The sequence below is a fragment of the Mastomys coucha genome, unplaced genomic scaffold (genome assembly GCF_008632895.1).
Source record: "Mastomys coucha isolate ucsf_1 unplaced genomic scaffold, UCSF_Mcou_1 pScaffold22, whole genome shotgun sequence".
NCBI classification, from domain to species: domain Eukaryota; kingdom Metazoa; phylum Chordata; class Mammalia; order Rodentia; family Muridae; genus Mastomys; species Mastomys coucha.
The window spans coordinates 163458614-163484256 of record NW_022196905.1 but is presented as its reverse complement, the minus strand read 5'-3'; the positions used below and the strand labels follow the sequence as shown (position 1 = coordinate 163484256).

At 42.7% G+C, this 25643-nt stretch overlaps 2 protein-coding genes across 3 annotated transcripts in view; both read left to right on the top strand.

Annotated features, from left to right (window-relative positions):
* Ckap2 (cytoskeleton associated protein 2) overlaps positions 1 to 7183 on the top strand; it is a 13126-nt gene extending 5943 nt beyond the window's left edge. The window contains exons 5-7 of the mRNA XM_031391221.1: positions 1 to 67; positions 5372 to 5612; positions 6673 to 7183. The exon at positions 1 to 67 is cut by the window's left edge and continues 10 nt beyond it. Coding sequence (XP_031247081.1) covers positions 1 to 67; positions 5372 to 5612; positions 6673 to 6907 — 543 coding nt within the window. The 3' untranslated portion in view covers positions 6908 to 7183. The remainder of the gene's footprint in view (positions 68 to 5371; positions 5613 to 6672) is intronic.
* Positions 7184 to 9261: 2078 nt separating this feature from the next.
* The window catches only part of Nek3 (NIMA related kinase 3), a 29567-nt gene continuing 13185 nt past the window's right edge, over positions 9262 to 25643 (top strand). For both annotated transcript variants that reach the window (XM_031339238.1, XM_031339236.1), the window contains exons 1-9: positions 9262 to 9309; positions 13981 to 14150; positions 16899 to 16992; positions 17078 to 17175; positions 18844 to 18927; positions 20577 to 20644; positions 20731 to 20817; positions 23496 to 23550; positions 24982 to 25182. In XM_031339238.1, coding sequence (XP_031195098.1) covers positions 14034 to 14150; positions 16899 to 16992; positions 17078 to 17175; positions 18844 to 18927; positions 20577 to 20644; positions 20731 to 20817; positions 23496 to 23550; positions 24982 to 25182 — 804 coding nt within the window. In that variant the 5' untranslated portion in view covers positions 9262 to 9309; positions 13981 to 14033. The remainder of the gene's footprint in view (positions 9310 to 13980; positions 14151 to 16898; positions 16993 to 17077; positions 17176 to 18843; positions 18928 to 20576; positions 20645 to 20730; positions 20818 to 23495; positions 23551 to 24981; positions 25183 to 25643) is intronic.

Below are 25643 nucleotides of genomic sequence, written 5' to 3'. Positions count from 1 at the left end.
ATTGAAGAGATGCGACATATAATTATAGATATTCTAACAACGAAGAATCAAGAAAAAGTCAATTTGGGTAAGATGAATTATGATTTTACTAACATGTACTGATTCAGTTTCCCTTTTTTTTGTCTTATTTAACTTTTTTTCTACATAAGTTCTTCTCCATGTACGTCTGTTGACCTGCTTCTGAAATGCAATAAGTCTATGTTATGTAGACATTCTAAGCCAGATATGATAGCTCACACCTATAATCCTAGCAATTTTGGAAGGCTAAGATAGGGGGATTGTTTAAGGCTGGCCTTGAACATAGAGTAAGACCCTGTCTCGAAAGAGAAGACTTGGCATTCTAGCTCTTGGCTGTTGAAGCAGGGGGATTGTGGGTTCAGAGCGAGACCCTGTCTCAAAAAATTTAAGAAAAAAAGAGAAAATTAAGGAATCTAGTTCAGAATCCATACCTACCTCTGAGTATGAAAAGTTCTTTTCTGGGCCTTGGATTTCTGTCTTTAAAGTGGGGCACCATAGGGGTGGGGGGGCACCATACGGGTAGGGGGGCACCATAGGGTCGGTGTTACTGTGGCTTTTAATCACAGCACACAGCTTTTCTTCCTAACTTCTTTCTGTTCTTTTGTTCTTTTTTTCTAAGTTTTTTAAAGATTTATTTATCTATTTTCTGTATATGAGTTACTGTAGCTGTCTTCAGACACACCAGAAAAAGGCATTGGACTCCCTTACAGACGGTTGTGAGCCACCATGTGGCTGCTGGGAATTGAACTCAGAAAGAGCAGGCAGTGTTCTTAACCCCTGAGCCATCTCTCGAGCCCTGTTCTTAACTGCTGAGCCATCTCTCGAGCCCTTTTCCTTTCTTTTCTTTTCTTCTCTTCTCTTCTCTTTTCTGTTTTAATGAGGCAGTTTGATGAGATAGTTTGCAAAGACCTTTTAACTTATCTGTTCTGGACTCTAGAAAGTTTATATATTGATAAAAATTCAAAGTTGTAGAATAAATTAATAGACATATTCAAAAAGGAAAGAAAATGTATTTAGGACATTGTTGCTAGACATAGTAGTTAAGTTCCTGTAATCCCCATGCTGTGGGAGGCTGAGGCTGGAGGATTCCACATTTGAAGATTGATTATATAGTAAGACACTCAAGCGGCTTTAACATTCACAGATCTAAGTCAAGTGCAAAACTTGAAATAAAAAGCTGTAATCATACTGAACTATGAGTGTGTTGTACAAGTTCCTGATTAATATGAAAGATATAAAAAGTTCTGTTCACTAGGGTTAATATGCTAATGACATAGTAATATAATGCTGTGTTATGTGCCAGTTTGACCAGGGGATCACATATTTTTCTATTAGAGTGATTAATTCAGTTTCAGTTGGTGACCTGTTGATATGTTCAGAGGAACATGTGGAACATGTATATAACCTGAAGATATCAATCAAATTTAGTGACTATGCAAGAAGGAATAAGAGGGTGGAAACCCAGAAGCAAATGACATGGAAAGTTCAAGAACAACTTAGGGACTGGTGAGTTGGCTCAGCAGGTAAGAGCACTGACTGCTCTTCCGAAGGTTCTGAGGTCAAATCCCAGCAACCACATAGTGGCTCATAACCACCCGTAATGAGATCTGACACCCTCTTCTGGTGCGTCTGAAGTCAGCTACAGTGTACTTACATATAATAATAAATAAATCTTTGGGCCAGAGCAAGCAGGGGCTGAGCGAGCTGAGTTGACCAGAGCAAGCAGAGGTCCTAAAAATTCAATTCCCAACAACCACATGAAGGCTCACAACCATCTTTACAGCTACAGTGTACTCATATACATAAAATAAATAAATAAATCTTTTTTTAAAAAAAGAACAATGTAATGTCATCTCTTAAGGAGATGGGTGTGGTGGCGCATACCTTTAGTCCAGCACTGGAGGAGCAATGGCCAGTGGCTCTCTTAGTTCTGGCCCAGCCAGAGAGAGCCACATAGGGAGACCCTGTCTCCAAATAAATAAATTTTCTGAAGTCTTGCTTGTAATTCTTACTGGCTCTAAAGGTGTCATTTATATCGAATTCAGTTTCTCATTTTTCCCCTTAATAGAATATTAGTATTTTTGAGCAGATAAATTATTACCCTTTAGATAGAAAGCTGCCATAAAGCTTTGATGTTCTGAAATTTATAATACTCAAATATAAAATTGATTTTACTGATCAAAGTGAATTCTGTGTGACAAGAAATCATATGGGAACTACAAGACCTTAGCTGAGAAAATGCTGATGGTAGCTATGTAAGTCTCAAGTACGCAAGCTCATACAAGTTCATACATGCAGAGCTGAGCACGTGACGGTTTTCCTAAGCCTGATCCTTTTGTCCTTTTCAGTATTGTTCATGGAAGATTCTTGCAGGTGATTTTTTTTTAAATTTAGACTTACTTATTACGTTATTGAGTCTTTTGTCTGCATGTATATATGTACACCAAGTGCATGCCTGCTGCCTGTGAAGGTCAGAGGAACATAGAATCCCCGGAACTGGGATTACACAACCATGTAGGGGCTGGGGAATCGAACCTGGGTCCTCTGCAAGAGCAAGTGTTCTAACTGCAGAACCATCTTTCTATTCTTTGGGGTGATTTTTTTTCTTGAATAATCTATATTTACAGTCTTTCTACTTCTCTGTTGCTAGCCAATCAGTTTCCATTTAACTTTCTAAGTATCCCTTAAATCATTCTTTCCATCTTCACAGACTATACTGTGGTCCAGATCTTCTTTGCTCTTTCCTGGCTTGTAGCTCTTTCCTGGCTTGTAATAGTTTTCTAATTTAAGTCACCTGCTCCTTTAAAGTCACCAGGACACCCTGTTGTTGTCTTGTCAGCTTCTGGCTTTGTCACTCCTCTGCATTATTGAGATTTCTCTTTTCTCTTCTCTTCTTTTCTTTTCTTTTCTCTTCTTTTTTCTTTCCTTTTTAAAGATTTATTTGTTTGTTTTATGTATGTGAATACACTGTAGCTGTACAGATGGTTGTGAGCCTTCATGTGGTTGTTGGGAATTGAAATTTTAGGACCTCTGCTCACTTGAGTCGGCCCTGCTCATTCTGGTTGGCTCTTCTCGCTCAGTCCCTGCTTGCTCCCACCCAAAGATTTATTATTATATGTAAGTACACTGTAGCTAACTTCAGATACACCAGAAGAGGGTGTCAGATCTCATTACATATGGTTGTGAGCCACTATGTGGTTGCTGGGATTTGAACTCAGAACCTTTGGAAGAGCAGTCAGTGCTCTTATCCGCTGAGCCAGCCTGAGATTTTCTCCTTTTCTAGAAGGAGTTTTATTACCTTTCTCTTCAGTGTTCTGTATGCCTGCCTACTTTATTTCCTGCTTCGCCTCTAGATGTCAGTCCCAACTTTCCCTGAAATCAGCTATTCCACCTTCACCACAGCCTTCCTAGCCTACATGAGATGTCCGCAGTTTTGCTCCCCGTTCCTCATCCATTTGCTATACTTGAGTATCTGTTAAATCATTTGTCTGTCTTCTAAGCTGTAAACTCGATGGGCAAAGACAGTAGCTGATATTCCTGACCATTGCATCTGTAGTACTTATTCATGCAGTGCCTCGTATACACGGGGCACTTAAGTGTTTCAAGAGCTCCATGTCCCATTTCCTACTGCAGCTGCCACCTCCTAAACACTAGCATGTTACTGACATATCTTTTAATAGAACCTTTAATACTATTCTTGATAATTAAGGCCAGAGGTCTTTTTACATCCGTGGATTTAAGAATTTTCCATGTCGAGGCTGGAGACATGGCTCAGCAATTAGGACCATTTGCTGCTCTCAGAGGATTCGAGTGGTTCCCAAACACATGTCAGGTGGCTCAAGTCCACTAGAAGGTGAGCTCCAGGGGATCTGACTCCTTTTCTGGCCCGCACAGGCAACTCCATACGCACACACACACACACACACACTCACACAGAGGTAAAATCTTAAAAACATAAAATCAAACAGATTTTCAAGTATAACTGGGTATGGTAGCTCATACCTATAATCCTAGCACTTGAGAAGCAGAGGCCAGCCTGATCTAGATAGAAAAGGCCAGCCAAGGCTAAATAGTGAGGCTTCTAACTTCAAATCTAGTCTGCTTTACTTTGAACTTTGTCTTTTCTCACTGCTTCCTAATCCTCATTATCTTTTTCTCTCTCCAAAAAAACGAAAAGAAGAAACCCTCCTTTGACATTAGTAACTTCTCAGCAAGAAACTTTAGAAGGGATACCCTTGACGCTTGTACAGACAGATGTTCCAACAAAACTGTACTTTCATGTATTCATTAAGTCCAGTCTCAAGTTTTCATATTTAGCCTTTCCTTCACACTTAAATCTAAATAACTTTTTAAGTATGTATCAACTACTTTTTCTTAGCATCATGGTTTGTCCTTGCCATTCTGGGCCAGTGTTTATCTCAAGCAAATCTTAAGTGTCCAGTGATTCCTCCCACCCCAGCTTCTTGCATATAAAGCTCATTATAGTCCAGCTCCTCTCTTGCAGTCTGAGCTCTTCACCATCTGTCTTATATAACACTGATTGTCAGGTTAGATTAATTTTCTCCTGTGCTTCATTAGAAGATTATCTTTTTGGTCTTATCAAATACTCCTTTCGAGACCATTTCTAAATATTACTTTTGAAGCCTTCCCTGTCTGCCATAAGCATAATTCCTTGTTTTAGTTGGGGCTTCTATTGCTGTGTAAAACACCATGACCAAAAGTAACTCAGGGAGGAAAGGGTTAATTTCAGGTTACAGTTGTACATCACAGACCATCACTGAGGGAGTCAGGGCAGGAACTCAAGCAGGGAAGGAGCTGTGCAGAGGCCACGGAGGAGGGCGGCTTTCTGGCTTGCTCTCCCTGGTTTGCTTAGCCTGCTTTCTTATATCATCCGGGTCCACCCACCCAGGGCTGGCACTTCCTGTGCGATGGGGCCAACCACATCAATCTTTAATTAAGAGAATGCCCCACAGACTTGACAGAGACCAGTTTTGTGGGGGCATTTTCTTAGTTGTGGTTCCCTCTTCCCAAATGACTCTAGCCTATGTCAAGTTGACATAAAACTAGCCTAGTTCATTCCTTCTTATAGGTTCCAGCTACCCTTTGTTCTTACTTGGCTTACGCTGTTGTGTCTCATGTAATAGTTAATTGTTCTTCAACTGGGTCTTTCCTGGCATAAGAACTGAAGTGGGGTTCCATTCTTAAATTTGTATTTCTGCACAAGGGATATTAAATATTTGTTAAATTGTTGGCAGAAATGTGTACATAGGAAACATAATGATTAGGCAATGTAGTTTGGTTATGCCATTTTGACATTTTGTTTAAATAGTTTAAATCTTCAATTTTTCTGTAGGAGAAAATATTGAGGAGGCTCATGCAACCAAGGAACATATCCAAGAAGTAAATGTTGAGGCTAATCTAGACTCAGGAAAACCAGAAAGGGAGAATGAACATCATGAGAAAGCTGAGGTTTATGAAGATGATCAAGGCAACAAAACAGAAGATCCAATCAAGGATTTAACAACCCCAGACTCAAAAGCTGAAGCAGGTTGCATAATTCGATATAATATATCTTCTACACCACGGTTGCAAAGGTAAATGTTTAAAATGGAATGCCATCTGTCTTCATGCTCCAGTGATAATTTTTTTTTTTTTTTTTAAAGTTAATGCTAAGGGTCAAACTCAGAGCTCTGAATATGATGGCTCATGGATAATTGCATCACACTGGGGAGACTGTGCCAGTCAGACTACCCTGTTTCAGCCAGGACGAGAAAAGGCCATTGGGACACCTGACGTTTTTATTACTACATTGGCTTTGTTCTTTCCTGCATGGTGTCACTTTGCAAAAGCTAGCCTTGTTTCCCACCACATGCGATCTGTACCACCCACAACTTTTCCCAGGCATTGTTTTAGGTAAATTTTTTTGAGATTTATTTTGATGTGTGTGGGTGTACCTGTATGTGTATCTTTGTACCACATGAATGCAGTGCCCACAGAAGCCAGAAGAGCATGTGGAATTTCCTGGCATCTGGAGTAAACTGTTTGGGCTGCTATGTGGGGGCTGGGATTCAAACCTGGGTCCTTCCCCCCAGGCATTTTTGTTTACATTTGTTACTGTGTGGTTAATAGCTGGAGGGCTTGAATTAAGAAATCAGGCTTTAGGGCTACTCAGGTGTCCACACAATATAGATTGTAACAGCAACTAGAAGCTGGGCTGCTCACTTCTAGGGACTTGCATGCAGTACCTCTCCCTTTCTGTAAGACAGTCTGCCACGTGGGTTCCACATTGAAGTATTAGAAAGTGTAAGATAGGGGCTGGGAGATGGCTCAGGGGGTAAGAGCACTGACTGCTCTTCTGAAGGTCCCGAGTTCAGATTCCAGCAACCACATGGTGGCTCACAACCATCCGTGATGAGATCTGACGCCCTCTTCTGGGGTGTCTGAAGGGCCAGAGTGAGTGGCAGGAGCAAGCTGAGTGGAGCAAGCAGAGGTCCTGAGTTCAATTCCCAGCAGCCACATGATGGCTCACGGCCATCTGTGCAGCTGTTGTGTACTCATACACATACAATAAATAAATAAATAAATCTTTAAAAAAAAAAGAAAAAAAGTGTAAGATAAATTTGAACATGCTTTTGAATAATTTTGTTTTTTCAGCATGAAAAAGATGCACTATGATAAAAATTCCACATTTAACGAGCTAAAGTTCCTGACACCAGTGAGACGCTCACGACGCATTCAAGACAAGACTTTACAGCTGCCATCCATGTTAAAGGACCACGACCCTTCTGTGTCTTCCCTGGAGCAGCTGTCCGAGTTGGGGTGTGATGCTTTTGTCTGCCGCCCTAATGTAGCACTGTGCCCTCTGACCGACGCAGCAGAAGAGGAATAGCAGTCCAAGTCCTGAGGAGTTATGGCCGTGCTGCTCCTGTGGCCGTGCATCTGTCCAACTTTATAGTAGAGCTGAAGTTGTCCACATGCCTAAGTGCGATACAAGTGAAGTTCATTAGCTTGTTTATTGTGTTTTTAAAATACGTTAGCCGCTTCACTTTACTAATTACTTAAAGAAGCATAATCAGAAAATGTAGTCTATATAAATTTATATTTTACATTGACTTTGTTCCTAATATGTTTATAATAAATATATATGTATGATGTTCCAATGACATTTCATTAATTGATTGACTTATTTAATGATGGAACTGACTTTAGGACCCTACTGTGGGGCTATAGTCAGCTACCTATGGCATTTATTTCAACAAATATGTTTCGGGGGGGGCATGTCTTAGGATGTGATCCCAGTAGAGTACTTGCCTAATGTACAAAGGTGGGGGAAGGGATGGAGGGATGGATGGAGGGGAGGGATGGAGGGTACTGCTTTCCCGTGTTAGGTAAACCTTCAGAGGCTCGGTAGTTACCCACTTCTACCAGCCTTCAGAACAGTGCCTCAAGCCGAAGAGCAGACATCCTAAACATAAGCTTTAGGGATAACTCAAATTCAAACTGTAAGATTTGGTGAGGCCTAGGGATGGAAAGCTTTGTGTATGCTAAGCATGTACTGATTGGCTGAACTGCATGCTCAGCATCATCCTTTGATGTTGCAGCTAGACTGGTCTCTACCTCAGGTGGTCTGTACCATGCCCACCTTTCCCCAGGTATCTTTTAATTCCTTTTTTTCTTGAGATTTATTTTTATGTGCATGTATATCTATGCACCACATGAGTGCAGTACCCTCAGAAGCCAGAAGGTGTGAGACCCCTGAGACTGGACAGACAGACAGTTGTAAGCTGCCTCAAGGGAGCTGGGAACTGAACCTGGGTTCGTCCTTCCCTCCAGAGATTTCCAAAACCAAGTCATTTTTGGCTGTCAAACTAGTGGTTCACACATGTAATCCCAGCAGAGGTGGCAGACCTGTGATTTCCAGGCTGGTCTGGTCTTCATAATGAAAATTCATAAAAAGAAAAAAGATGGGGAGACAGCATAGCGAGTGCTGCCGTCAGGTTGAGGACAGAGCCCTGAGATGTCAACAGTGCTGCAGCTGAGGGACCCTGAGATAGGTTCTTCTCTCTCTCGCTGCTATTTAATGACTTGCCAGTCACACTCAGCCTGACACTCAGCCTGATAAACCGCCTCCTGTTTCAGCAGTTGACTTGTAGTTTTAGCTTTCCTGTGTCCCCTCATGGTTCCCTTTCACTCCTGCCTCCCATCCCAGGGACCAATTCCCTGCTTCCCTGCTATACATTTGACTGTAGTCTGGTTGGCCAGGGCCCCTCTGCCTAACATCTTGGAGGTGTCTGGGTCTGCTGTCTTGTGATTTTAATTTCTTCTGCAAACATTAATTCCATCTGGGATGTGTAGGGAAGGGGAGGTGAGGTGTTGCTGATAGAATGTTCTGGCTGCAGAAAACCAGACTTTCTCCTGAAACTGTGTTGAATGACATTGCTCAACTGTTTCTCCAGACAGTTCTCAAGATAGCCTGCTTTGCTGGAGCAACGGTCCCAGGTCCCAAAAGGAGGTCGTGAATTTCTCCAGAATGTTTTGATCTGCATTTACCCATCTGAAGCTCCTCCCCCACACCCATCAGAACCCTGACCAATCCCTTCCCCTTCGCACAACCCTCTGTCTCCAAGGGAAGCTCTATGTCTTTTGTGTTAATGAACAGTCTCGTCAGTTGAGGTCAGATTTTGGTCTCATTCCTGTCTTTTGTTCCTTTATTTTGCACCCCTGAATCTTAACACTTGAGACATAGCCCTGGCTTGCCAACAGGAACTTGCTCTGTAGACTAGATAGGCGTCCAATTCTGGTTCTTCCTGCCTCAGCCCTCTGAATGCTGGAATTACCGACACGTATAATCACGTCCTGGTACAACTAGAATCTTATTGACTTTTTGCTATTTCAGGGAAGAAATACACATTTCAGAATGAGATGTGGATTTCCTGGGGTGGTGCATGAGTTTGTTTTTCACTTTTTCCAAGGTCATGCAGTAGCTGCTAGTAGTGTCCCTGTGAAACTTACGTTTGTGGTCTGTCCGCCTAATCTGGAGCAATCACTCAAATTACTGGGGGCACCGGTTCAAAACGTTAGCAATATTCTACTGCAAGGTGGCAAAACAGCTTTAAAACTGCTCATTTTGGGCTCAGCTACTCAGAGCACAGCGCCTAGGGCCAGACCTCAGCAAATATCTCTGCCCATTAGAGACACGCCCCGCCCACGTGCCAGGCCCCGCCCACACCGCAGGCCCCGCCCAGTGCCGGGCTCCGAGCGTAGCGAAGAAGCGACGCACGCTGCTGGGAGGTGGGTGAGGACGGCCGTAGCGGCCGGCCGCGGTGGAGAGAGGAGCGGGTGGGGCCTCTTGGCGGGGCCCTAAACGGCCGGTTGGCGCACACTCGCTGCCGGGCGACGGCGGAACGTGGGCGCTGCGCTCAGCCGCCGCCGGCTGTGCGCCGGGGTCGCGGAGCTTGGGGCGCGCATGCGTGCCCGAGACCTGCTGGCGCGGCTGAAGCGGAGCAGCTGTGGGTGGGTTGGTAGTCTGGGAGGGCCGGGTGGGTCTCCAGGGTGTGTGTGTGTCCTAGGATCGCTGCCTAAACATGGCCAGTGATGCCTGACCCCGCTTCTGGGCACTTGCAAATCACTTTAGGCTCTTTTAAAAAAATATTTATTTTTATTAAAGGCTTGTTTATAAACATTGGAAGGAACCCAAACGCTTTGGCCACAACCAGTGTAAATAAAGCCTGTGTTTATAGGTGTAATACTGAATATCAGGCACATGGAGATTAAAAGTACAAACCTGATTTTTCAGCCAAGGAAAGCCTGGTTGCTCACCAGTCATTTTCATAGCATAGGTAAAAGTCCTCCGAGCACTAGAAACAGGAAAAAGAGCAATTGAAACCAGAGATCACTTAACACCAGTGTGAAGGCTTGGCTGTTTTCTTCTAGGTCTTTTTGGGGGCTGGTGCAGGAGCTGAAGGGGGTGCGGTTCCAGTTTATTGCCCTGGCTGGCCTGGAACCCATGGTGTGAACTAGTTGACTTTGGACTTAGCAGTGGTTCCTGGCTATGATTCACCAACTTCTGCCTCCAGAGAGTCATAGGCCTGTGTTCAGATACCTCACTTCTGGAAACAATGCGTTGGATTTGGTTATGTGGAGAATTTATTGCTATAGTCTCCTGGTGACTGTGATAGACTGGAAAGCAAACTGGGAGGCATAGTCTATTTGTTTAGTTAGTTTTTGAGACAGTGTCTCACCGTGGACTCCTGGCTGGCCTGGAACCCATGGCGATCACCTTGCCTCTGCCTCCTAGTGTTATTACAAATGTTCACTACCTGACCCCACCTACAGACTAGAAGTTTTATAGGCCCTGGTAGGGTTTGATCCTTGGTGATTGCATTACATTTTGTGCTCTACATTTTACAACTTGTGGGTGGTTTAAACAAATAAAGGTAAAGTTTAGCTTTGTGAAAAAATCAAGTAAATCCATGCCAATATTTTTCCTATGATGAAAAAAGTGTATCACTTCTAAGTGTAATCCTCTCCCACAACTTCGACCCGTCATCTAGTCCTGGACCTTTAACATGCTAGGCAAGCAGCACCTTGAGTCTTCCCCAAGATTGTGCTTCTTGTGTAGCTTATGTGCCAGAAAAGGTGTATTAAAAATCCTGCTGTTTTTGTGGGGGAGACATTGGAGTGTTGTCAGACTGTGTTTAAATACCCATTCTGAGTCCTTAGTAACTCTAGCTCAGTGAGTCTTCTCTGTTTTGAAACTACCAGCCACACTCCCATGCAATAAACAAACAAACAAACAAACGAATTAATAAAAATCAAACAAAGGCTGTACATAAGACTCCGAGGCCTTAACTTTCCATCTGAGAATGATTACATCATTCAGTTCATACCAGAGTCTTGCCTCTTCCGTATTTGTTCCCTGTGAATGTGTTATTGACAATAGGGAGGTTTAATTCCCCGAGGTCACCACCCCCTTGCGTTTCACCGTTGTGGCCTCACCTTCCTTACTGTTGGTCTGGTCTCTTGTGCCTTTTTGTCCAGTCCATCAATACTGTGACCCCAAAGATTGACGTTTCTGCTATGTAGATATGACTGTGTTCTCTGGAACCAATCAGAGACAGACCTTTCATTACCCTGACGATAAAAACTCAGCAACAATGCTTGCCTTACAGTGGTCAACAGATAGATCGGTCTGCTGTACCAGCCTGTCAGGGCCCGTTTCCACGATGCCTTCCGCCATGACCATTCCTTGTCTCCTCTTTGCTTAATGCACTTTTGCGAAGCCTTTCAGGCTTCACTTACACACATTTCCCAACTCCCCTGAGTAGTTCTGCAAGCCAACGCAGCTCTTTCTCTAGCCTTGCCTTACATTTGCTTGGGATTATAGTCACCCCCTCATGGGTGATGACAACAGGGATAACCCAGAGGAAGGAAAAAACATTCTCTGTCGTCATAGAGACCCTTCAAATCAAACTGACAAGGCTAAGAGGGACCAAAAGGAGTTTAGGCCATGTATACGTATGTTGTATAAAAAAGGAGTTTAGTCTGTGTATACAGATGTTGCATATGAAAGGACTTTAGTCCACATATACAGGTGTTGTATATGAAAGGACTTTAGTCCACATATACAGATGTTGTATTTAGTCCATGTATATAAAGTGTTGATTCTTGTAAGGAGAAATTAAAGCTTTAAACCTGTGCTGACTAGGAAGAAAAGTTATGGGCCTAAGAATCCATCACAAACTGGCCACATAGGCCTGGGAAAGAGCAAACAAGTTGTTAGATATCATAAGAGCTGGTAGGTCATGAAGACATAAAACTATAAACATAGAGGAAAACATGTCTAGGCAAACGAGGACATGTCCAAGGCCCAGGCCTGCAAAGACGTGCCTGGCGGACACTAAGTAATGGACCATCTGGTCCTCTCAGATATGGTTTAAGGTCAGATGCTCTGTTGACTCAGATTAACACCAACCTTAGGAATTTTCCACTCTGTTCTGTCCGTAATAGTTAATATTTGAACTAGCCAATCATGTGACCACACTGATCCCTTTGTTCCCTCAGACCTTTTTTCCTATAAAAAGCTCTAACTTTCAAGCCTCGTGGTTGGCTCCATTATCTCCTGCGTGAGATAACTGTGGTGCCGAACCAGGGCGTCCTGAAAATTAAAATATACCTCTTGTAATTACATCAAGATGTGGTCTCTCGTGATTCCTTGGGTGTACGTCCTCCCGAGATTTGAGTGGGGGTCTCCCCCAGGGGTCTTTCATTCTCAGAGCTCACTATTAACAAGAAAGCAAGAAGTTGTGGAAAAATAATTAGACAAAAAAAGGGACTTTGAGTCCCTAGTGTTGCTTGTCCAGGAAAGGTAAGAACTTGTTTGGAAAGACAGATGGTGTGCACACTGTAGTTGGTGGCCCCCTTTTGATGGAAGTTGCCTTCTTTCCAGCGAAGGAGAGAGACACTGACAAATGGGAATTAGTTGCCTTTACATAGAATCAATTCCTTTCAGTTCAAAACAGACTTTATGCCAAAATAGCATCCGCTCACCATCTGCCAGAGGAAGTGGCTGTTGGCCTGTTGTAGTGACTATAGCTCTTTTGGGTTGATTTTGCATTTTAAAAGTAAATTTCTAAATGATTCTCTTTTTACAGAAAAAAAGTGTGTTAGTAACTACCACTCTTTTACAATACACGTTAAACATACAGTAAGGTAGCTTTATTTTGAGGTGGTCTTAAAAATAAAAAAAATGAGCAGAATCCAACCTTTTGAAATATGGAGTGCTGCAATTTTAGGCACATTTAGGAAAATTGTATAGTTCTCCCAAGACCATGATGCAATTTCATTTTGTATATTTGTAAATGTAACTATAAATAATAATTAGAAAATAAAAGGAAACATAACATAATAAAAACACACATTTCTCAGTTAAATATTCTGGATACATATACATTTTAAGGGACAAAGCAAAAAACGGAAAATGGTTGGTATTTAAGTGCAGACTGAAGATCTAGATAAAAACTAAACAAACAAAGCATCCTTAAAAATATACCAAGGCCTCTCGTACCTATGACTGCTGCCGGCATGGCGGAGGGTGCGCACTGTGCAGCTGCCCACATGGCGGAGGGTGCGCACTGTGCAGATGATGTCGTTTCTATGACTGCTGCCCACATGGCGGAGGGTGCGCACTGTGCAGCTGCCCGCATGGCGGAGGGTGCGCACTGTGCAGATGATGTTCTTGTGACTGCTGCCAGCGTGGCGGAGGGTGCGCACTGTGCAGCTGTTTGTGTGGTGGAGGGTGCACACCATGCAGCTGTCCACGTGATGGAGGGTGCGCAAAGTGCGGCTGTCCACGTGGTGGAGGGTGCGCAAAGTGCGGCTGTCCACGTGGTGGAAGGTGCATACTGTGCAGATTGTTATGGTTGCAGGTGTAGATTTGCAAGTTGTTAGATATAAGTTGCAGATTAGATTTTTCTTTTTCTTTTTTTTTTTTTGGTTTTTCGAGACGGTTTCTCTGAGTAGCCCTGGCTATCCTGTAACTCACTCTGTCGACCAGGCTGGCCTCGAACTCAGAAATCCGCCTGCCTCTGCCTCCCAAGTGCTGGGATTAAAGGAGTGCGCCACCACCACCCGGCAAGATTTTTTTTTTTAAGTCATTGCTAAAACACAACACACAACACCCGTATTTCTTTCTTTCTTTCTTTTTTTTTCCATTCTCCAAACTTCAGGAAAGGGAATACTTCACCAGCACATCACCTTAGCACACAAATGCCGGAACTTACACATTCTAAACGTTTCAAAAACATCGATAATGTTGCCTACCTTCATTCTTGAAAGGCCTTGTTTTGGCAAATTAAGTTTTAACCATGGCTTTTCAACAGGATTTAAAAGGTGAGTATAGCTACTTTTGAATTAACTTTGCATTTAAAAGTGAATTCCCAAATGATTGTGTCTTTACTATAGTTGGGAGAGCCCGCAGTGAGCACAGGGGTGGAGCCCAGCTGTGGCTGCCCAGCATGGACAGCTACACGGTCCTGAGAGTGATTGGCCAGGGCTCCTTCGGCAGAGCTCTTTTGGTTCTGCAGGAGAGCAGCAATCAGACATTCGCCATGAAGCAAATAAGACTGCCCAAGGTAACCACTAACGTGAGCATGTAACCTGTGTAGAGAGAGGGTCTTGGGCTCTGATGTGTCATTTACCCTTCCTGTAAACATGTAATTTGTGAGCTTGATGCATTGTTTTTGTGGGTTTAAAATTTCTTTTATTGATTTAAGTTTTATTGCATTATGATGAGAAAAGATATATGATTTCAATTTATCTGAATTTGTTAGCATTTAAAAACATATTTTAAGTAAATAGAACTAAATCGCATTCTTGTTTCTCTCTTGTACCCCAACTCCTCCCAGAGGCCCTCCTTAAATACCTGCAATACCTTTTGTTTTTTTTATTTTGTCATATTCTTTAAAATTTATAAAATATTGCAATGATAAAAATGAGTATTATAAAAATTGTTTAATATAAAACAACAATCAATTGAATAGTCTTATGTAGATGCTTGTCTACAGCAGTACTGAAGATATATACGTTTTTCTCAATGTAAATTTTAAATAACTCCAAACATATTAACTGTATATTTTAAAATAATACATTACTACTAGTATTTTTTAAATGAACATAAATAGATAAAATCTTTTTTGTTTGTTTGTTTTGTTTTTAGTAGAGCTTAAAATCTTGGCTCTTACTGTGGTACAAGCCCAAAATAAGAACAATTTTTAGATATTGGATTTCATTGTCATAAGGCTGTATTTCAATGACCCTCACATCACCAAAGGATTTTACCTCCATTGTAGCTAAGCTAAGAGTTGACAGTTCTGCTGCACCAAGGAATGAATTGTAGGCACGATTTTTGGATACAGACTTCCTGCTATGGTCAAAGCTATTTGACTTGAGTGATTGTCATCATTCTCAGCCTACAGGAAACAGGTTACATTCATTTAAGAAATGGTGTAGGTATTAAGATGGTCTATCCATGAAGTCATTCACTAACTGTTTCCATGAACAATGGTTCTGCTTGGAGGGTGGCACAGACATTAGGTGAGGGTAAAAATCTGGTTCATTAGCTGTGATGATTTTGAAAAGCATTCATCTCAGAGAAAGAGTAACTTATAAAGTCCTCTTCTTCAAATTTGATACAATAGTTACACACAGCTTGTTGCTTTTTTTAAAAGAGATTTATTTATTTTAATGTATGTGAGTACCCTATTGCTTCAGATCCCATTATGGATCCCACGGCATCATATCCCATTACAGATGGTTGTAAATCACCATGTGGTTACTGGGAATTGAACTCAGGACCTCTGGAAGAGCAGTCAGTGAACCATCTCTTCAGTCTCCTGAGCTTGATGTATTTTATGTGGTTCTTAGGCTAGTAAAATTAACTTAAAATGTCTCGACTAATTTCCGTGGTAACAGTTGTATAGCAGCATTGTGAACAGCCTGCTGAAAGTGGTCAGGCACAATGCCAAGGATAAAAGAACATACAATGTAGTGAAGAGCAGAGCTAAAATACAAAGCATCGGTTGGTTTCTAGGGAACCAACTCGGATCTGTTTGTTCTTTTTTTCCCTGTGGATTGCTTGTTAATGTGTATCATAATTGTCCTGTGTAAGAAGTCATACCATGAGCATTGCTTAATATTTTGATCAAGCTTTTAAGAATGCTAGGCATTTTCCCAATGCCTCCTTTTAAAGATGTTTTTATTTATTTTATGTATATGAGTACACTGTAACTGTCTTCAGATACACACAGAAGAGGGCATTGGATCCCATTACAGATGGTTGTGAGGGAATTGAACTCAGGACCTCTGGAAGAGCAGTCAGTGCTCTTACCCACTGAACCAGCTCTCCAGCTCCCCAATGCTTCCTTTTAAAAAATATCATTCTTTTAGACATCCTGCCTTAGCCTCCCAAATGATGGGATTACAGGTGTGTACCACCACACCTGGCTCCCACTGAGTCTTGATTTCAAACTAAAGAGGGCATCGCAATCCTATGAATGGCTTGCTGAAACAGTATTGTGTTCTATTTCCATGTAGGTCTGGCTAGGTTTCGAGTCATGTTCAGCACGTTCACACTTGATGCTGATGGTGCTGGTCTGAGAATCCTCGAGCTTCCCCCTCTCTCCTCCCCTTCCTTCTCTCTCCCTCCTTCCCTTCTTTCCTCCTCCTCTTTTCCCCCCTGTAGTGCTGAGGATCTAAACCAGGACCTTGGGCTACGTAGTAGTTTCTTGATTTTTAAGTCATTTAGAATTTCATCCTTGTAGAAGTTTTGAGTAAGCAGTGCGTAAGGACTGGCTTACATGACTTCTTAATTTGCATCTGTCTTTGTCTATCTCTGTATATTTTTCATCTGGGCTGAGGAACTAATGAAAGGATGCTTGTAGCCCACCTATTGACAGGAAAGCTTTGGTTTTCTTTGAGGATACAGTGTTTTTCAATAGAACACTGGCTGTCCTAGTCAGCTGATGCTCAGGCCGATTTGTGGTTGGTTTGCTGATGGTGGGGATTAAACCCCTGGCTGTGAGCATTGCTGGAGAGGGACTCTACCGATGAACCACTTCGCCAGCAAAAATACATATGAAAAATGTAAAAATTAGTTTGCATTTGGTATGGGTAAGGAAAAAAATAGTATGTCTCAACAAAAGGTCAGCCCAGCATGCAAAATATCCATAGTCGAAAGCGCACCACGTTCTTTTAGTGTTTGAAAGCTTGAGCAGAAGTAGATATACAAACCTACATGTAGCATTTAAGTCTCATATAAAGCTACACAAAATACTAGTTTGAAGCTATATTGAATTTATAATTATTTAAGATTTCTCTCCCAGTCTTTCTCTGATACACAGAATTCTAGGAAGGAGGCTGTTCTGCTCGCCAAAATGAAACACCCTAATATTGTTGCCTTTAAGGAGTCATTTGAAGGTAAATGAATCCCCTCTCCCCTAAGTATTCCTGAATGAATGTATACCAGCTATGGCTTTCTTAAGGTGTGTCCTATGTGTTCTAGCTGAAGGGCATCTGTACATTGTGATGGAGTATTGTGATGGAGGGGATTTAATGCAGAGGATGAAAGAGCAGAAAGGGAAGTTACTCCCTGAGGATACGGTAAGAGACTGGCTTACATGATTTCTAAGTTCAAAAGTGAATTTTCTCATGAGCCTTGAATAAATTAAGGTTAAAGCATGGATACCTGCAATGACTAGCCTAGTAAGAAGCTGCTGGTTTCAGAGTTAGAGTCAGTATTCCTGATTGATTGATTTCCTCAGGTGATGTGTCTTAGACAGGGTCTCTATTGCTGTGATGAGACACCACAACCAAAATCAACTTGGGGAGGAAAGAAAACCATTTGGTTTCCATTTCCATATGGCTGCTCGCTCATCATTGGAGAAAGTCAGAACAGGAACTCAAACAGGGCAGGAACCTGGAGACAGGAGCTGATGCAGAGGCCATGGAGAGGAGCTGCTTACTGGCTTGCTCCTCACAGCTTGTTCAGCCTGCTTTCTTACAGAACCTAGGCCCATCAGCCCAGAAGTGGCACCACCCATAATGGGATAGGCCCTCCCCCTTAAGTCAGTCATTAAGAAAATGCCATACAGGCTTGCCTACAGCCCAGTCTACAGCATTTTCTTAATTGGAATTCCCTCCTCTCAGATGACGCCTGCCTGTGTCAAGTTGACATAAAATTAGCAAGCACGCTATGGCTTCCTGAAATGGTTGTTTGGTTCTGTCCTGCAGTCTAGGCTGGCCTGGTACTCACTCACTAGGTTGTAGGTCAGTCTGGTCTCAAATTCTTGGAAATACCCTTCCTTAGCCTCCGGAGCACTTGTGAGCACCATCATTTCTGGGTGAGATGTTTTTATGAAGTAAATGGTAGGCCAGGATTGGTTACACATGCCTTAAATCCCAGCACTCAGAAGGTAGGGGCAGGTGAATGGAGGGCAGCCTGGTCCATATTGGCAAGTTCTAGACCATCCAGAGTTACATAGTGAGAATCTGTCTTTGAGAAGAGAAGGAGGAGGAAGAGGAAGAAGAAGGAAAGAAGGGAAATTAAATAAATACTTAGAGACTCACAGTAGCTCAATGGTAGAGCTTTTGCCTAACATTCACAGAGTCCTGGACTCCATCCCCAGCACCACATAAACTGGATTTAATGATGCATGCCTATAATCCAGGGTTTGGGAGGCAGAGGAAAAAGGCTCAGAAGTTAAAGGTCACCCTTGGCTATATGGCAAGTTCAAGATCACCCTTGGCTATATGGCAAGTTCAAGGTCACCCTTGGCTAGATGGCAAGTTTGAGGTCACCCTTGGCTATATGGCAAGTTCAAGGTCACCCTTGGCTAGATGGCAAGTTTGAGGTCAGTCTGGGATCCAGACTCTCTCTTTCTCACCTCTTCCACCACCAAAAAAGAAACTTATATTTGGTTCAAAAAATAAAAATATGGTAGACATTTCATTAAAATATACACCTGGATCATACATAAGATGACAAAACATGGGAACTGGATTTCTGAATTTCTCTAGGTTATACTGAGTTTTAGTTGAACTGTGTAATTTTAATGAGTTCAGAATTTACTTTTAAGATTCTGGTAAAATAAGGCCTAGAGATTCTTCAGAATTTGGGTTGACATCAGCTAGTTATTGCATCTTTCAGGTGTGTACTTTTTTTAAAAAATATTTTATTAATTCTTTTAGAATTTTGTACAGTATATTTTGATCGTATTTGCCTCCAGTTCTTCCCCCTAAATCCTATCTATCTATATGTTTTTCTTGCAGATACTTAATTGGTTTATACAAATTTGTCTTGGAGTAAATCACATTCATAAGAAACGTGTTTTACACAGAGATATCAAGTCCAAAGTGAGTATAAGATATTTTGAGGTCTAGGGAAAAAAGAAAACTATTGGATTGTCTTTTTTTTTTTTTTCAATTGTGATCTCCTTTTCAGGCATTCTGTTTAGTTGTTCAGTTTAGGAAATGTTTGCCAATATAACACTTTAAGAAAAAAGATTTATGTATTTATGCTACGTATACACTGTTGTTCTCTTCATGTATACTAGAAGAGGGTATCGCATCCCATCACAGATGGCTTTGAGCCACCATGTGGTTGCTGGGATTTGAACTCAGAACCTCTGGGAGAGCAGTTGGTGCTTTTAACCACTGAGCCATCTCTCCAGCCTGATTCTCTTTTCTGTTTGTTTGTTTGTTTTTGTTGTTGGCTTTTTTTTTTTTGGTTGGTTGGTTTTTTTTCCTGAGACTGAGTTTCTTTGTGTAGCCCTGGCTGTCCTGGAACTCACTCTGTAGACCAAGCTGGCCTCAAACTCAAAAATCCGCCTGCCTCTGCCTCCCAACTGCTGGGATTAAAGGCATGTGCCACCACTGCCCACAGATTTATTTTTATTGGTGTGTGTGTGTGGGGGGCTGTATGTGTGTACGTGTATGGTATATATGTGTACGTGTGTGGTGTATGTGTGTGTGTACATATTGATTGTGAGAGAGTACAGATGCCCAAGAAGGCCTGGGCTTTGCATCCTCAGGAGCTGGAATTACAGATGGTTGTGAGCCACCTGATATGTGTGCTAGGAGTCAGACTCAGGCCCTCTGAAGGACAAGATCTCTTAACCACTGAGCTATGTCTCCAGCCCCTTCCCTTTTTTTCATACTTAAAGTACTAAAGTACTTAGCACTTCCCTTCTTTTAGTCCTTAAGTACTTTTTAATCATTGGAATATTTAATATTTACTCTTTGAATGTACATGGCAGGAGAATTTCTTGTTTGAGGCCAACTCAGACTACCTGAGTCCAGTCCCTAGCACATAAAAATAAATGAAATCTACTTTTTTAGTGATTCTCAAGAATATCATATATTAACCATGATCTCCATGATGTACAATAGACTTTTTGTTTGTTTGCTTTAAGACAGGGTCTCATTATGTAGTCCTGGCTGTCCTAGAATTCACTATGTAGATCAGACTGGCCTCTAACTCCAAGAGATCCATCTGCCTCTTCCTCCCATTGATGACCTGTACCACCATGTCAGGCTGTACAGTAGACAGTAAAGACTTATTCCTCCTAAGTAAAACTTCACAGCCTTTGGCCTAGAATTTTTACTAATCAAGTAGAATACACTATGTAAAAAAAGGAATTAAAATCTCTTTTGAAGTCTGTGTAAAGGCAGCCCTTTTAATGGCCACCAAGCAAATTCGCACATTCTCAGGATGGAACGTGGCCACCACCTGTCCCAGCCACTTAAGTCACCCTGACATAGGCTCCCACTTATCAGATCTGATACCACCTGACCTGTACATGTTAGACTAAAGAGCTGTCATCCTGAATCGCCAGGCTGAGGAATGTGTAGCTAGCTGTGTTTAGAGGGGACCCTGCTGTTTTATTGTTATCATTCTCTCTGGGACCCAGCTGTCCATCCTCAGGCTTTGAAAGCTGCTCTGGAGGCTGCTGCCTGATCTGGGATGAGCAAGACATAATCTACGTTCTTCCTTCTCGATGCAGAATGTCTTCCTCACCCACAATGGAAAGGTGAAATTGGGAGATTTTGGCTCTGCCCGTCTTCTCTCCAGGTAGGTACCTGTCTTATTTGGTGACAGAGGTCAGAAGAGACACTTTCAGAAGAGCTTTGGAATCATTTGCCTGTCTGTGGTTTCAGTCCCATGGCGTTTGCATGCACATACGTGGGAACACCTTATTATGTGCCTCCAGAAATCTGGGAGAACCTGCCTTATAACAATAAAAGGTGAGTGGCATTCTTGTTTGGATAAGTTTGGCAATTTGATGGGAGGGCTGCTAGCCTGCAAGCTGATGCCGGAGTCTGTGTAGATACATAGAGCTTATTTGCTTTAAAATTTTTTTAGTTATTTTATGTAAGAGTGTGTGCATGTATGTGTGTGTGTGTGTGCACCCATGCACACACATAAGTGTATGCCATGGCCTGTGTCCACGTGGAGGTCAGAGACAAACTTTTTGGAAATTGACTCTTCCACCTTGTTGAAGGAGGTCTACCTGTCTTTTTTTTTGGTTTGTTTGTTTTGGCTTTTTGAGACAGGGTTTCTCTGTGTAGCCCTGGCTGTCTTGAAACTCATTCTATAGACCAGGTTGGCCTCAAACTCATAAATCCGCCTGCCTCTGCCTCCCAAGTGCTGGGATTACAGGCGTGTGCCACCACTGCCCGGCTCTACCTGTCTTAATGTTTTGATGCTGTGCTGTATCAAAGCTAGGAAGCTTCCAGCCATTGCTAGGTCTCACCTCCCATCCTAAGGTAGGAGTGCAGAGATCACAGATATGTGTGTCTGACGGTTTTATGTGCACTTTTCATGAGTACCTGATCAATCAGGTAGCCAGGCTTGTGGGGCAAGTATTTTGACCTGCTTAGCCACCTTCCCGGCTCTGCTTTCTAAAAATATGCTTGGGGACTTGGCCGTATGCAGCTTATTAGTAGAATCATTTTGTCTAGCATGTATCTTGGATTCGATTGCCAACACCAGAGAAATAAAATTGTGTAAAGGTATAAATATATTAGAGTTACACAGAATCTGCATGCTCTAGTGTCTAGAGGAAAGTCATGGTGTTCCAACCATTGTGATCACGGCTATGAGGGGCTGGTTGTTGAAAGAAGGTCCCGTGGGCTGAGGGGCCCTCTGCTTTACATCGCTGCTTCCACACTGCCCTGCCCCCTGCATCCGTCTGTCAAATAGAGCATCGGGATGGGAAGCAGACGACCAGTGTTTTCAAGATCACTGGGAGGTTGCGGTACACAACCACAGTTGGAAAGCTTAGTTGTATTAAGTCTTTACAAGGGCAACGGTAGCCAGATTACAGTTATGAATGAGCAACAACAGCACGTTTAGGTTGGGGTCCCCACAACACGAGGAACTGTACTGAAGGGTCACAGGTAGGTAGGTGGAGAAGCCCCGGTGCACAAGGCTGATGTTGGCTGTGGGTTTCTCTTGCCTTGCTATTATTATGCTGGCATCTCTTCTCTACCCCCGCATTCTCTAAAATTCCTCTAAAAACCAGTGCATATTGGTTTCTAGCAAGGATTATTCTGCACCTATGGAGATGTCCTGGTATTTTTGTCTTCCAGCCCATTTGTGTGGTCTGTTACATTTACTAACATATGTTGAACCATCCCACATCTCAGGGATAAAGCCAACTTGGTCATGGTGGATAGCTCTTTTGATGTTTGTGTGTATCTCGTTTTCCAGTGTTTTACAGGACACTTCTGTTTCCAGGTTCATCAGGAATATCAGTTTCCTGCAGTTTCCTTTTTTGTTGTTGTGTCTTAGGTTTGGGAATACCATTTCTTCTTCCTCATTTTGAGTATGTTAAGAAGACTTGGTAGTAGATGTTCTCTGAAAGTCTGGTGGAATTCTGCTAAGAATGGTCTGTCCCTGGACCATTTTATCTGGAGGGTTTTTTACTGTTATGTCAGCATTCAGCAGCCTCTTGTATCATGAGTCTGTTCAGGTTGCTGGCTTCTTCTTTTTTAAAGGTTTATTTATTGTTATATGTAAGTACACTGTAGCTGTCTTCAGACACATCAGAAGAGGGCATCGGATCCCATACAGGTGGCTGTGAGCCACCATGTGGTTGCTGGGATGTGAACTCAGGACCTCTGGAAGAGCAGTCAATGCTCTTACCCTCTGAGCCATCTCTCCAGCCTGTGCCTAGACATTTTAGAAGGCTTGTGTGGAATTCGGTGGATAGAGGGGACTGGACTGCTGTACAGGATGTGTATCCTAGTCCAGGCCTGCTGTGTGGTCATAGGTAATGCTGGGTAGAGAGGTTGGGCATGGCATGGGAGAGGCTGGTTAGCTTGGGCAAGCAGTGTGGGTCCTGGAGGAAGCTCAGAGATTGTTTGCTGTGCATGCAAGAGTGGCCAGAGTAGGTCAGGGCACTAACTGTGGGGCAAGTGTCACTGGAGAGGCCAGGCCTGGGACAAGAGTGAAGTTGAGAAGCCTCCAAAACCTCCAAAGTCTCATCCTGAGACCAAAATTTCATCATCAGACTGGCAAAAGTAAAGATCACTCCCTCTCTCTTCTTAGACTGCATGACCTGGGCTCATAGCCCAATGACCCCCACCACCATCCTTTTTTGGGAAGTCACATAGCCTCCTGGCCAAATTATAGGTTTAAGCACCTGGGTCCCTCTTTATGTAGATAAAGCGTCCCAGCACCTTTGCCTCAATCAGTAATATACACGCTCCTTGGAAACCCTTATCCTCTCCCCAAGGTTTACATAGCCCTGTTCCCTCCCAATAAAGAGGGCTGTTGTTTCATGGACTGTTGTCTAAGAGAGCTGTCCTAATGTCCGTCCATTCCCCCACCCCTATAAAGAAGAGCCAGTTAAATGTAATAAAGGTAAGATGCATGTGATTCCAGATGACTCATAACATGGTGGTTGCTGTGTTTCTAGTGACATCTGGTCCTTGGGATGCATTCTGTATGAACTCTGTGCTCTGAAGCATCCGGTAAGTATGGTGCCAGACCAAAAGCCCCTGTCATGTCCTGCTAAGGTCTGCCCGAGGGCTGTGCCAGATTTGAACCGGGGCTCACTTTTCCAGGAAGAATTTGTTCTAGAAGTTTCCATTTTTTCCCATTGCTATCTTTATGCCGAGCCATTTTATAATCCTGTGCCAATAGGAAATGTCTATCAGAGGCTGTGATTCTATATGTAGTTTTCCAGGGGTCTGATTGTTCTGGCAGCATGTGTATAGTAGAGGATTGCAATTTGATCATCAATAGGAGGAGAGGACCTCGGCCCTGTGTCCCAGTGTAGGGGAATGCCAGGGCCAGAAAGTGGGAGAGGGTGGGGTGGGGGGAGGCAATAGGGGTTTGTTTTTGTTGTTTTTGTTTGTTTCTTTGTTTTTTGGAGGGGAAACTGGGAATGGAGAAATTTACATGTAAATAAAGAAAATATGTAATAAAAAGAAAAAGAAAAAACAACATAGTGTTGCCATCTAACCATTTTTAAGCTCACAATTCAGTGGCGTGCATTATGCTCCAGATATTCATTAATTATACTTCTGATATTTATTAACTACACTCATGATATTCTTTAATTACATTTGTGATATTCATTAATTATACTCATGCTATTCATTAATTACATTTATGATATTTATTAATTGTACATGATATTCATTAATTATACTCATGATCTTCATTAATTACATTTGTGCTATTTGTTACATTTGTGATAGTCATTAATTACACTTGTGGTATTAATTATACTTGTCACTCTCATATGCACACACACACAAAAAAAACTTTCAAAAATAATTTTAAAAAAGTTTTAAAAAAGAGAACAGTTGGGTTGGAGAGATGACTCAGCAGTCACCGACTGCTCCTCCAGAGGTCCCGAGTTCAGTTCCTAGCCACCACATGGTGGCTCACAACTATCTGTAATGGGATCTGATGCCCTCTTCTGGCATTTCTGAAGATTGTGACAGTGTATTCAAATATATAAAATTAATAAACCTTTAAGAGAGTGAGCGAACAGTTTAAAGAACTTTTTTAAATGCTGAGGCCTTGGCCCATTCGACATAACTGAATCAGAATCTCCAAAGAGGCCTTGAACTTATGCTTTAAAACCAGATTGTTGGGAGCCACAGTTGTGCTGGCACCCCTGCGTTTGCTCATGGCAGGCTAGTACCGATGAGGTAGACACTGATGAACACCGTGTCTCCGTGTGGGGGGCTGGGCGCTTATTATGTTCACCTTCCCCCAAAGCACACCAGACTGTGAATTGGCCTTAAAGACGTCTTCAGAAGGAAAGGGACCCGATGGCCGGCACCTTCCCAAATGGAGATAACTTCCGGAAACGCGAATCTGCCTCGGCTGATGGTTCCTGTGACTGTGTCCTCTTGCCGCGTATTTACAGTGCAACTTTTACTTTTCAGTTCCAGGCAAATAGTTGGAAAAATCTTATCCTGAAAATATGTCAGGGGCCCATCCACCCGCTGCCGGCTCAGTATTCCTCTAAGCTTCAGTGTCTGGTCAAGCAGATGCTGAAAAGGAACCCTTCGCACCGGCCCTCCGCCACTACCCTGCTCTGCAGAGGGAGCTTAGCTCCACTGGTCCCGAAGTGCTTGCCACCTCAGGTATGATAAGGGTGTCTTTCGTTGGCTCTTGCATGGTAACTCTTTCTATACTTGGTGTACATGGAGGTGTCAGAGGACAAACTGGCTCTCTCCATCTTTAATTGGGTCTAGTGATCGAACTCAGGTTATCAAGCTTGGCCGCAGCTGCTCTTAACCACTGAGCCATCTCACTGGCCCTAAAATGATTGTCTTTTAAGCATAATTCAGTCATTCATGTTTTTAGAAAGTCACATAATTTAGAAGTGTAATTAAAATGGTTGATCTTCCTCTCCCTCTTCTCTCTCCTGCTGTGGCCCAGTAGCTGTTACACTTTCCTGTCCTGAGGTTGAGCTATAGCCTCACGTGTGGTGGGCAGGGTCTAGCTCTGTTGCATGTAGTTTTAAAAACTCTACCGTCTTATGCTTCAGGATCCATCACAACCATCCCTAAGCCGCTTCCTTTTGAATCCGAGGATAAAAAGC